Source organism: Styela clava, chromosome 2 (assembly GCF_964204865.1).
Source record: "Styela clava chromosome 2, kaStyClav1.hap1.2, whole genome shotgun sequence".
NCBI lineage: Eukaryota > Metazoa > Chordata > Ascidiacea > Stolidobranchia > Styelidae > Styela > Styela clava.
The window spans coordinates 20,522,785-20,536,243 of record NC_135251.1 but is presented as its reverse complement, the minus strand read 5'-3'; the positions used below and the strand labels follow the sequence as shown (position 1 = coordinate 20,536,243).

The 13,459-nt window shown below is 35.5% G+C and overlaps 4 protein-coding genes across 4 annotated transcripts; 3 read left to right on the top strand and 1 right to left on the bottom strand.

The window, feature by feature from the left end:
- The first annotated feature begins 2,553 nt into the window (after positions 1-2,553).
- LOC120335627 (polyphosphoinositide phosphatase-like) lies at positions 2,554-6,404 on the top strand. The gene is made up of 2 exons (XM_039403168.2): positions 2,554-5,456; positions 5,747-6,404. Exons 1-2 carry the CDS (start codon positions 3,298-3,300, stop codon positions 6,342-6,344), a joined length of 2,757 nt encoding a protein of 918 aa, XP_039259102.2. The 5' UTR covers positions 2,554-3,297; the 3' UTR covers positions 6,345-6,404.
- A 681-nt stretch (positions 6,405-7,085) lies between these two features.
- On the bottom strand, positions 7,086-8,317 carry LOC120335628 (protein MEMO1-like). The gene has a single exon (XM_039403169.2). The coding sequence runs from the start codon at positions 8,211-8,213 to the stop codon at positions 7,329-7,331; it is 885 nt and encodes a 294-aa protein (XP_039259103.2). The 5' UTR covers positions 8,214-8,317; the 3' UTR covers positions 7,086-7,328.
- A 1,483-nt stretch (positions 8,318-9,800) lies between these two features.
- LOC120336880 (ubiquitin-conjugating enzyme E2 variant 2-like) lies at positions 9,801-11,792 on the top strand. The gene has a single exon (XM_039404654.2). The coding sequence runs from the start codon at positions 9,851-9,853 to the stop codon at positions 10,265-10,267; it is 417 nt and encodes a 138-aa protein (XP_039260588.1). The 5' UTR covers positions 9,801-9,850; the 3' UTR covers positions 10,268-11,792.
- A 27-nt stretch (positions 11,793-11,819) lies between these two features.
- Positions 11,820-13,367, top strand: LOC120336879 (phosphatidate cytidylyltransferase, mitochondrial-like). Its single transcript, XM_039404653.2, has one exon. The coding sequence runs from the start codon at positions 11,820-11,822 to the stop codon at positions 12,909-12,911; it is 1,092 nt and encodes a 363-aa protein (XP_039260587.2). The 3' UTR covers positions 12,912-13,367.
- The last annotated feature ends 92 nt before the right edge of the window (positions 13,368-13,459 follow it).

Below are 13,459 nucleotides of genomic sequence, written 5' to 3'. Positions count from 1 at the left end.
GCTGCCATAACCACGGCAGGTGGGTCGTAAAGAAAGGGCTGTCCCTTATGGTGAAAAATATTGGGTGAGTTGGAACGTTTTTCTTATGGATACAGTTTTGATGGATTTGGGGTTAGGGTTTGAGTAGATATAATTCCGCATGATCAATTAAAATCTGGTACATTAATTTGTGAATATACCGTTAATACTGATTACTGAAAAGCGCTATAAAACCATTGCAAGAGCTGCCGCGGTTCGTTTGTGGCAGGAGCTGCCATAAAGTGGTAAGAACTGCGCCTCAATATTTGGATACTATTTTTTTTATGGGGCCCATTCATCTTTATCAATGCATTCACCATTAATCGACTAAATCCTAAAAATTTGCAGCATTATCAAACAAAAAATGAAATGAATTATGGATATTAGTCAGGGTGGGAGTAAATGGAAAAGGTCCATTTTTTGAATGCTGCAATTGGGCACTAATGACAATAATTACTATCATACAAGGGCAGATTATTCAAAATATATAGTCCACATATATTTTTTTAATAGTTGCATATTAAATAGCTGAGCATAAGAATCAGACCAAGAGTTAGTATAATAAACTGATATTTAATGAAAAAGCAATGATTTTTAATGAAGCAATAGGCTACATAAATGGGCTATTCCAAGAGACACTACAGGACAATTTCAGAAAATTTTCATGTTGTTAGATGCAATATATTTTTACATTTTCAGCTACATGTTTTGTTTCATTGTCCAATCAGTTGCTTTATTGAATATGGAAAAAAATTCAACAAAAGTTCAACCCAAGAGACACACCCATTCTTAGTGGATATAAAAAATATAGTAAAATATAGTGTGACACTACAGGACGGTAAATCCACCATGCATTAACAGTACATTATGTTGTGCTGTAAATTTTTGCGTTGGTACAGCAGGAGCCCATAATATTTTCTGGTGCAGTAGCTGAAGGACCCCTCTATGTGTTGCTCAATTCCCCTAATGTAACAGTGTAAATCCATGCCAATAATGTGGATATTGTATGTGACACCACAGGACATTTTTCCACTTCGGAACAGCGGCCTCTATCATCTCTCAAAATTATGGTAATAAATCGTTAAAAGGGTGAAGAAATGTCCTACAGCACTGCAACCATTTAAACTTTATTAACTTAAATTCAATGAGTCCATTTAGACCATATGAAATAACTGTATCACACAATCAAAACAGGAATCATCACAAAATATGTCAATTATACCAAAATTTCTACATTTTAGGCCATTTTTAAAACCATCAAAACCTGGGTGAAATTTCAACTTTTTCGGTGAAAGGAATGCAGTTCAATAAAATTCCAATGTCATTTGATTTAAAAAAAATACAAAAAATTACTTTCACTAGACTTAAAAAAATTGATGGAATTCAACTTTTGCTTGGAATGGCCCAAATATGGTAGTACAAATACATAAGGAAAAAATAACAAATACTGAAATAATAGCGATATAGACCTAGTCTACATTAAACCATTTACACTTAACAACAGAATCATTCCCTTACATGCAGACATGCATTATTTCCAGTTAAGTCAGTAAGTTAAACCATAGCAGATAGCTGCATAGTGTTCCATTAATGTATTTGCCAAGATGATTTGTCCAAACAGGTTAAAAGTTAATTTACCCTATAGCAGTACTGGTATGGGAGTATGCTAAATAAACAATGATTATAAGTCAGTAAGTATAAGAGGTATATATGGGCTTTGAGTAATAAGTAATACGCGTACCGGTACCGGTACCGTGCGATACGCTATTGCTGTCTTGCAGTCTTGACCGCGTTCTTATTAATATTTTGACAAATTGCAGCACTCCGGTCTAACCGAATTTTGGCGCCTTTTCAATCGTTGCTAAAACAAATTTAGAACGGAAGAGTTCCCGGTCATTCCAAATAAAAGTAATTTCTCACATATGGTAAGATATCAGTTGCTGCTTGTTTCGAGCCTGGTTCGGAGCGAAACGCGCCAATAAACGTCGCATAAAGGAGAAAATACAATAAATTCGCATGTATTTGTACGTTATTATGATTCGTCGTATGCCACCTCGTGTGGTCAGTGTAAGAAAAAGACTCCAAATATTATACGGTATCTAAAATAACAGTATAATATCAATACATTCGAAAAATGAAATTGATGACATAAATAGATTCAAATGTTTTATAATTATTTTTCAACATACATTTTCCAGTTCAATACGCACATCTGCATACGCGGAAAACGTTAGCAAAAAATAACATTTTCGTGTTGCGCAACCTAGCGGATGTAAATTACTTCCCTTTCAATTACAGTACTGGTACTGTATTTACATTTTGGTGACATTGCATATCTTTATATTTTCGTGTCTATATTCATTTGTGTAAATATGCTCTGTAACCAACATCGGTTCTTCGCGTCTCCTTTCACCGTGAACAGATAAGTTGAATTGTTATTTCATTAACGTTGTATGTAACTGTAGCATACCGTACTGGTTTATTATAGTACCGGTACCGTAGTTGTTATAGTGCATTACGCATTACGGTATTATATGAGCTGAAGCCGGCATTATTATCAATTTTTATTACAGGATTGTCACTTTGTTTTTTGAATGAATTTGTATCTGGGTGTGACTCGGTGGTCAATGGTTCGCCATCCCTGGTCTACCTGTTATGCTGACTACTAAATGATCATTCCGAAATTTAGCTTACATATTAAGAGCTGCCTTCAGAAAGATGGTTAAAACTTTGGGCTATGTAAAGGAACTTGACATGATATGCAATAGCTTATGACCTATAAATGTTGTTTCCCATACTTAATAATTTAAAATAAACTAGACCACTTACGAATGTATGGCGAAATCAACAAATATATATTATGGATCATCACGAAATAATGCACGTGGCAGCGTGAATAATATAAGTTATATGTTTGTTTACTTTATTGTGCATAATATATGTTTCTATTTATTTTTATTTTATTCACTTATTGAATATCTACATTGTTGGTTTGTTATTAAAAAAACTTTGGGTTCAGGAAGATTAAAATCGCTTCCAATAATATTATAAGTTTATAGACTATTTATTGCTTATACTAAATGTGGCAACTTGTTTCCATAATTCCACACGATATTTCTCAATTTCACTGAAATTTGCTGTTTTTATTTTCTTTATAAACAAATAACAACAGTACTGCAGTATGTAAGTGATAAACTAGTTACGGTATCATCGTCATTGGGTTGCAGATACTAACATAGCATATTTGTCATTTCATTATTGAATTGTAACCACTGCATTATGACAAACCAATCGTCTACTGGAAACCATTCATGTCATTTCAAAATAAACTGGATTCAACTGCTACAGATTTATAAAACTCATACAAAATATTTTGTTATCGGTTCAAACAATGCTGAAACAAAATTCAAAGTTTTGAAAATAGATAGAAGTGAACCAAAAAATCTTGTAATAGAAGAAGACAAAGCTGAGTACACCTTGCCGCAAGTAAAAGAGATTATAGAGCGATTACATGCTGGAAATTGGGGGAGACGTCAGTCGTCATGGAGACAAAGAGGCCTTGTGCAAACATTGACAGCATTTGGAATTATAGGATTCGTTCGTTTTTTGGAAGGTTATTATATGATATTGGTCACAAAGCGCTCAGTCGCAGCAGAATTAGGTGGCCACAGAATATTTAAAGTTGAAGATACTTCTATGATATATATACCAAACAGCAATGCTCGCATAAGTCATCCGGACGAATCAAGATATTTGAAAAGCTTTCAAATGGTGGATTTATCCAGCAACTTCTACTACAGTAATAGTTATGATTTAAGCAATAGTCTCCAACAAAATGTAACCTTCCAGTATGCTTGTACAAATATTAACAGTTCTGATAATGAAGATAATCTTTTGGATGCTGATACGAGTACTGCGAGCGGGTCTACCCCAGAATCTTGGCATTATGAAGAGTCTGCTGAAGAGGATGGAGCCAGTAGTAACGGTAAAGAAACTAAAAATAATGTTCAAAAATTGGCAATGTGCATAGAAGCAACCCCATGCAAAAGATATATATGGAACAGTTTTTTGAAAGAACCCATACCGAAATCACTAAGTCACATAGCTTCTGATTGGACAGTAGATGTCATCCATGGTTTTCTTGGGCAGATAAAGATTAATGTTTATGGAAAGCCTGTTTATGTGACTCTAATTGCTAGACGATCGAGTTGTTTTGCTGGTACTAGATTTTTGAAAAGAGGATGTAATATTCATGGGGATATTGCCAATGAGGTGGAAACTGAACAAATTGTACATTCAGCAACAGTGACATCTTTTCTAAAAGGACATTATACTGCATATATTCAGCATAGAGGCAGTGTACCTGTGCATTGGTTTCAAGATATTACCGCAAGTGTTGTGCCAGCAAAACCCCCGATTACTATAGCAATGTCAAATCCTTATGCACAAGTTACAGGAAAACATTTCTCCCAACTATACCATCGTTATGGATCACCCATTATTGTGCTTAATTTAGTAAGAAAACACGAGAGGAGGACCCACGAAAGTCAGCTTGGCAAAGCATTCAAATCAGCGATTGATTACTTAAACCTATTTTTGCCAGTTGACCAGCAAATTATCTATCAAACTCTGGATATGGCAAATCTATCTCATTCAACCAAGTCTGATGTTCTGGTAAAACTGGCAATGATAGCAGAAACTGATTTACAGCGTACTGGTTTCTTTCAGAGCAATATGCAACTTTTCCAACACACTTTGAATAAAAATCCAAAGTGGGCTGAGTTGAAAGGGGTGAAATTTGGACCATTTCGACTACAAACTGGCGTTGTTCGATCAAATTGTGTTGACTGTTTAGATCGCACAAACTCTGCACAGTTTATATCATCGAAATGTGCTCTAGCATATCAGCTGTTTTCTCTTGGATTGCTCCAAACTCCTGAAATAGAGTTTGACACTGATGCCACAAGATTATTCGAGGAGCTGTTTGAGGAACATGGAGACATAATAGCTCTGCAATATGGTGGATCTCAACTGGTACATACCATCCAGTCATACCGACAGACTGCAGTATTAGCATCTCATTCCAGAGATATTGTGACAACACTTTCTCGTTACTACAGCAATACATTCTCCGATACATACAAACAGTCTGCAATCAACCTGTTTCTTGGTATCTACAGACCAGAAGAGCACGACTGCCCACAGTGGGATTTATCTACAGATGTTTATCTTCACAATGTTGGGGATGATATCTTGGCATCATTCGAAAACAATAATTACACTATGTGGCTGAATTCTGCTTTACGATCAGTGTTACCATTGCCGTTAGATTTCGTGACGTCATTTCAAACTGCCAATTGTTTGAAGAATCATATGACGGAAATGAAATATTTCACAGCTAGTGATTCAAAAGTTGATTGGTTTAATGAATTTTACAGGTTAGTAATGGATACCATTTTTTTGCATAGCATAATATGTATGATTCTTATCAGATAACCAACTAATGGAAAGGCTTAATCATATTGCCCCTTCGTAGACCAGTGTTTTCAAAATACTGTGTCGCCATAAAGCTGGCTAGGTTTATGTCCAGAAGTTGCGAAATTAGAGGTGAAGATTTGGGCAAAATAACCTAAATTCATTAAGTGGTGGTGGTATTTAAGTTTTGTCATGGATATATAAAATAATGAAACATTACTTTGTTATCATCTATGTTTCTTCAATTTTGCAGGACTGGGGAATTAACTTCATTTGATGACCTATTTGGTCTGACCATAGTTGACTCAATGACGGGATGTTTAGCTAATGGTTACAACAATATTAGTCCCTTTGCTTTGAGAGCTGACAAATGGCAGGAAATCAAGAACCAGAATAAAGTATCAGATAGCTTGTCATCACAGAGTTCTCTAGATCAAAGTTCATCTTCTGATGATGATTCGGTTCTAGAAGTGCGATATACCGCTGATGACATTGTCAACGTTGCAACCAAATCAATGTTGAAATATCCTGTTCCATCTGACCCCATTAACCCTCTAGATGAGTTTTCACCTAGAGAATCATATGGGGATAAAATATCGTGGACTCCTTCAAGGAAGGACCTGAATTTGTACCGACGGTATATTGCTGTTGAGGACATTCATAATAAATTCATTCCCAATTCGGTCTTCAGCCAAGACAGCATTTATCATGTTGAACCGCCCACAGTAGGTCGACAGTCTCGACAAATATATGAAAAAAGTGTAGCCTGCTGTACCCAATATCCTACAACCCTGCTGACCAACTACAGAGTTTATCAAGATTACGTTAATTCCGTGGGAGAAATGCATTAGCCTTTGCTGTAATCTTTTTACTTTTTGTGTAAATGTGCAATAATCTGGATTGATTTCATCTATTTGCTCTGTGTATTTTTTTGTCAAATTTTGTCCTGTACTACACGTTCTTGGGGAATATAAGTGCAAATTTCAATGGTTATCGTTCAGATAATATTTTATGCCAGGTTTCTTCCACTTTGGGAATCTGTAGTACTTCTTCCAATACTCCAACCAAATGAATTGGCGTGGCTGTTTATGGAATGACATACGGTTCCGATTGTTCGTTTATGTGACAATAAGGATTTACCAAATAGGATCTATCATACAACTGTCAATGAAATTCATTTAAGAAAACATAAATCTGCACTGAATTTATATATTTATGAGTAGACCATGGCAGTTGGTGAAATTATAATGTAATGTCCAATAATAGCCCAACTTCTTGTGAAGTTTTTTTTAATTGGATCCACTATCTGGGGATGCCCAAAGGATATTGGTTTGGATTAAAGTAGAAATTAATGCTATTCGAAAAATATGTATGTGGATGATAAAAATTGTAGTTTTATGAGTTATGACATTCATGTATCTTATTGAAGAAATAAACTGAATTAATAAGTCTGAAATACAAATGAAACTCCATCCATATAATTTGAATACAGAAGTTTCCTATGTTGGCTGAAGAGGGCTTATTTGACAAAACCAACATATAAACAACTGGCAACTACGGTAAATTTCTGACATAAGCTACATATAAAGTCATTTCATACCAAGTACATAATATTATTACAAAAAGGGATACAAAGCACAACATCGAACATTACACATATACATCACAAGTGAAATTAAAACTGAGCTGGTCTGTCAATGATAAAATTAAATTTCATTACCTAAAAATGTGTTATCCAAGCTTTACTAATAATAGGGCGTGCTACATGCAATGCATAAATCATAGCAGAACAAATAGATGACATTTTTGCCGGACAGCATGTCCACAAGCAGAATTCATACATTTTCCAACACCCCAGCAGCATAACTTACTGAGCTGTCTCTCTGGTGCTTACATTTGCTAGATTGTTTATAATCGAGAAATTTAAATGTGAATTTTGGTTGTGATTGATTTTGCAACGCTTCGACTGCATTGAGCAATACACCAATTGGATGACGTCCACATATTGTATTACCGTATTGCTTAAGATATTTATGGAATTTTGTTGCATCCAGCTCCTCAATGAATTTCATTCCCATTTTATCCAAATGTTCAATAGACTTGTATATTTCTCCATATTTTTCATCAAAGTATGTGTATTTAAAGCGTTGACCCCAGTGACAAAAGTCAGAAGAGATCACAAATAAATTTTGTGGATCGGCCAAATAACTGCTGAAGATTTCGCCATATAGCTTCTCGGCGTCTCTATCAAGACCTCCAACTAGCACAGGCACAATTGTGAATTTATCTTTGCATTTTTCCATAACTTTTGCAATATAAGGAAGTTGCATTTCAATACTGTGCTCATCTTCATCGACTTGCTTTGTCATCGAGGTGAATTTGTTAGTTTGTTTCAATTCTGCATATATTGCTTGATCTATTGTCAAAGAATACAAAGGTGTTTCATACTTTTGTACAGAAGATAAAGCGCATCCAGGAAGATAAACATGATGCGATGGTCCTAGAATAAATATCCGTTTTATATTTTCATGTTCAATTTGTCTGTAAGCATGTGCTGCAGAGGAACCACAATAAGAATATCCAGCATGAGGTGAAATAATTGCACGAATTTGATTTCCCACTTTTTGGGCATTATTTAGCCATCCAACTAGCTGTCGATCAAGATCTTCTCTAGAACTGACATACCAACTTCCAGCATGAGAAGCAATTCTAGTGGTCATGTTGATTTTTATACAAACTATTTGTTAATAAAAGTTTATTAGTCAGGTAGGTATGATAAGAGCCTATGCTTCTATCGGTCAGAAACTAAAAAATATAATACCAGTATAAATAATTCATGAATAATCAGTTGGATGAGAATTGAGAACGAACTGCACCAAAATTCAGAACAAAGTACGGTACCGGTACCGGCTGACCGGTAACATATTTTACTTTAGGCTGCAAACGAAATATTGAAGAATGGAATGTTACGGCACTGTCCAGCTTTTCCCGCATTCTAGTCAATACGTCCGTGATGATAAACTAGCCCACTACCGCTAACCTGTGAGCACCAAATCGTCACCGTCTGCCTGTTAGACAATGGACATGAGAGATAGCGCGGGTCAATGACGGAGCCTCAAACTGAACTGGAATTGGATGTTTAGTTTACCCTAACATCGACTTCTTTGTTTACTTCCGTAACATTGGCTAATCAGCAAGAGCTCAGACAGCAGCTCAGAAATATTTTATCATTCAATCAAAAATGAGACTTTTTTGGCCTACCGCATGGAAAATCTCACCCACTGAAACACTTTTTGAAATAAATAAATGTGATAAACTTCTATCGGAAAATACAATCTTTTAGTCTCTTTTACAGAAAAACACGGTGGGTACATTTCGTGCCCAACAAGCACAATTTTCGTTAAAATTCCTAGCAAGATTCGGATTTCGCCACTACGGGGGTATCATTGAGCCATGACATTTTAGATTTAGAACGATCCCATCCATCGGAGTTTCTCAACCAGATGGGAATACATAAGGTAGTTCTGTAGTTAGACTTCTAGCCGTCAATTTTGTTTCAATCCGTTTGGGTTTACTCTAGCGTGAGAATATATGCACCATTTCACTGTTGAATTTATCTGTTTGTGTATCCTCACATTTTAAATTGACTAATTGCTGAATTGACGTAGAATTTGGTTTGTAACATCTAGCTTACTGAAAAAAATATCTTACCGAAAAAAACTCACTGAAAACTGGAAAACAGTGCAAACAGCATAAAATTGTCAGAAAGTTGAAATATTATGAATGTGAAAAAATAGATGTTCAGGAGTTTGATCTCTGACTTCTGTTATTTTGGTAAGCTTTGATTACCATGCATAGGTTCAAATCCTTTGTAGAGATAATTATGTGCGAGAGGATTGCTGGACTCCTCGCCGGCACCCGCAGCCTGTCGGGTGGTTCACGTAACTGAGGGCGGTTACCGCTTTCTCCACCATGAACTCCATGCATGCCATACCCAACATCTGAACATAACAGGACTGATAAGTGATAACAGGTTGAAAGTCCGTTGTTCAGGTTATGATTAAAATGCCTTTTCGGCTATCTTCTCCCCCGGGATAAATATGTAAATCCTATCCTATTATTCTGCTTGGGGCTTAGTGTGACATTGTGCATGCGGGGAAAAATAGGTTAACTGAATCAAAAGTTCAAGCATCATTAACAACTCAGATCAATATGTAAGATACGTTATTGGTCTTGGTCATTTGTAATTTCAATGCTGAATGTTCATTTTCAAATTGTGATGATCTATTTCCTGTCAAAGTGAATATGACTAGTTTACTTTTTACTACAGAGTATTTCAGTTTATAAATTGTAACATATGGCTAAGATAAAAATACCTCGAAGCTTTAAACTTCTCGAGGAGCTAGAAGATGGAGAAAAAGGTGGTGATGGAACACTAAGTTGGGGTTTACAAAAGGAAGATGACATGTTCATGACAGAATGGACTGGTACAATTATGGGACCTCATGGGTCGCCATATGAAGGTCGATTTTATACAGTGCACATCCATTGTGGGCCAAACTACCCATATGAACCACCTAAAGTCAAATTTGTATCGAAGCTTAATGCACCATGGGTCGATTCGAACGGACATATTTGTGAAAGTTCATTTGATTGTTTATCGAGATGGCAACCTGCTTATACTATAAAATCTGTATTGTCAGAGCTGAAGGTTAAGATGTCACTGAAAGAGTGTAGCCGTCTTAAACAACCACCAGAAGGATTGGAATTCTAAATTATCTACATATACAATGTAAGAAAAAAACTTGTCTAACTGAAAATATGCTGTTTTTAAAGTTCAATGTAATAGAATACACTGGTGAAAATACCTTAGTTGATGCCACATTAAAAAATTAGGAAGTGGTATGTATGAAATAATTTAATCATGTGGATGATACATTAGTAGAAGTGTTTTCGTGGACTTTGTATAATGTTCTTAAATAGAAATTATATCAGCGGTCTTCAATCTATTCCATATGAGCACATTATTAAACTTTCAGTGGCACAGTGTGTAAATAAAAATATCGAATTTGAACAGCTGAAAAGTCACTTTGTCCAATTTATTTCAGAATGCATTTTTTGGTAGTTTTGATCGTGCAAATGGCAAAATCGTGTATGGGTTTTGCAAAGTTACGTAGTTAAATTGCAGTTCAAATACCTTTCACCATGTTTGGCAGGAAATGAATCAATCAATTTCAAATGAAAGAATTTCATGCATAAATCAGCTGTTCTAAGTTTGTTATTTCAATAACTTGTCCACAGAACTATTGAATGTGCAGGTATAAAAATACAGCCAATACGCCCTTCAGTTCCATTAAGTTTTAGAATTAGTCAATGCAAGTTACCAACATCTATTACAGCCAATACAGTAATTGATTTTCAACTGGTAAATATATTATGTATCATTCTGAAATTTTGCTCAACTTGAGAAAAACCTTTGAAATAGTTGTTTAAAATGGAGAATATTGCCTTGTAGAGGAAATAACTTCCTTTACGACTGATGAGCACAAATTTAGTAATGTTGAGTGGGTGCATGCTTCATGCAGCAACATTAGTATTTTACTGCAGCCATTTAGACAATTCAATTATTTTGTAGTCCAGATAGTCTTATCTGTTCTGCATGAGGGTATATCTTGCTATTATTGATACATGCCACTTGCTATTTTCTGTGTAGTTTGTCTTTTTTATTGTAGTTGTTGTATTTTGAAATCAAAGGCAAAGCAGTTGAACATTGATTGCCCCACATCTTTTAAGAGACAGTTACTGGTATGAGGTACTGGACATTCAAATATCCTATGTGTATTGCCATTTGCCAGTATACGATTTTGTAGAAAATTGATGAATTGCCCCATTGCATATACGGTATTCAAAGTGGAAGTAAGGTTGGGTTGGACTGGATTATAATATCAATTGTTCAGGGGATCTGCAAGACTTGAATATTTTTAGGAAGGAGCCATCAAAATTTGTATGCCAAGTCCTAAGTAAAAGAATACTTGTCATGTGAGATAAGCCAAGTTGCATTTTGAATATTTTTGTTGGTTTTCTTGTGTATTAAATCAATGCATTGTAATGGTCACCTTTTATTTGCCATATTTTGGAACTCAAGCTTGTATAAAATTATTGTAGTTTAACATAGCTAGAAAAATTTAATACCAGTAAATAAGCAAGTGAAAAACTGACTGGACCTTCTATCTGTTTATTAATTTTGAGTAGGTATTTTCATTTAACATTGCTTTACTGTATTTGTCATTGTTATTCAGTGATAGTGAATCCATTACATATAAAAGATGAGAATATTAAGTTGTCTTCTATCGAATGTACCAATAGTGTCCAATACATCAAGTATATTTCAGAGAATATTGATGCATTTCCCGGATGGAGGAAACATGTCCCTTGCATTTGCCTATGGATCTGGTGTTTTTGCCCAAAAAGGTCACAAAAATCCCACAGCTAACATGTTAGACTTCATATTTGCTGTCCAAGATCCTTTAAAATGGCACAGCGAAAATTTGAGTTTAAATCAGAACCATTATTCATTGTTGATGCAAAAATTAGGCGCTGAACGAATTGCCCAACTTCAAGAAAACTATGGTGCAAATATATTTTATAATACTTTGATTATATGCGAAGGACGAATAATAAAATACGGCATAATAAGTAATGAAAAACTTGAAAGCGATTTATTGAATTGGGACAATTTATATGTCGCAGGGAGACTTCACAAACCTGTAAATATTATACGACATAGGTTTGAGAACAATCCGAAATTAATGCTTGCTATGAGACGTAATTATCATAGTGCGCTGTATGCATCGTTTCTAATGCTTCCCGAAGTATTTTCTGAGTGGCAACTGTACCACACCATTGCTGGTTTGAGTTATTTAGGCGATTTTCGAATGAAGTTTGGCGAAGACAAAAATAAAGTCAGCAACATAGTCGAGCCAAATTATACAAGATTTCAAGACCTCTACCACCCGATTCTTGAATCTATAGCAGCCGATTGCAAAGAATTTGTGTCTTGGAACGTAAAAAGTGCGATGGTAGAAGTTGACAGTTCACCAAAAGCGCGACATGTTTACTTGGACAAACTTCCGTTGAGAGTGCAGATTCGAATGGCGAGGGAATTTGATAGAAATGCAATACAAATTCGAGACACTGAAGAAATTCTTCGCAACATAGCGCGGTATGCTAATATTGAAGATCCTGTTAGAGATGCTTTAATTTATACTGTAAAAAGATCTTCCTGGTCACAGAGTCGGAAGTCTCTGATCGGCGTAGGCCCCGTCAAAGGGTGGAAATATGCATCACAAAAACTCGACAAAATGTGGAAGGGAATGAAGAATAGTAAAAAGCTAACAGAAACTGTAGGAGATACTTGATTTGCAATTAAAAAGCTGTGAATCATTTTAATTCAGTTTCGCTTGATTGTTTACCATACATTTCTATCCGACAGTTTAAAGGATTATAGTGACATACCATCCAAGTCACAAAAGATTTTAAGGTCTCTTTTTTTTATTTTAAGACCCATTTACACCCCGATGGTGTCCCCGCGTATACTGTCTCGTGGTTTTTAAATCCTATTCCAGCCTTCAATAAGCGGAACCTGAGGTTAAATTCATAGCGGTGTATTGATTACTTACATAAACACCTGCAACTTCAAGATTTTGTTGCATTTCAGTTTTTACCCAGTTCTGTATACCCCGGCTATGGAGGATGCCTTCGAAATAAATATTTGAGGCATCGGAACGACATGCGGGGCCCGCACCACTTGGGGATAATAGGTGTGTAACCTTATAGGCATTATTACTTTTATCTTCACATTTGAATAAGCATCGCATTTGAGTCTTTCCTATCGCAAATACAATACCCATATTTACTACTAATCTAGTATTTAACAAAGTATTTTGGCTGGCGCACATATCACCAA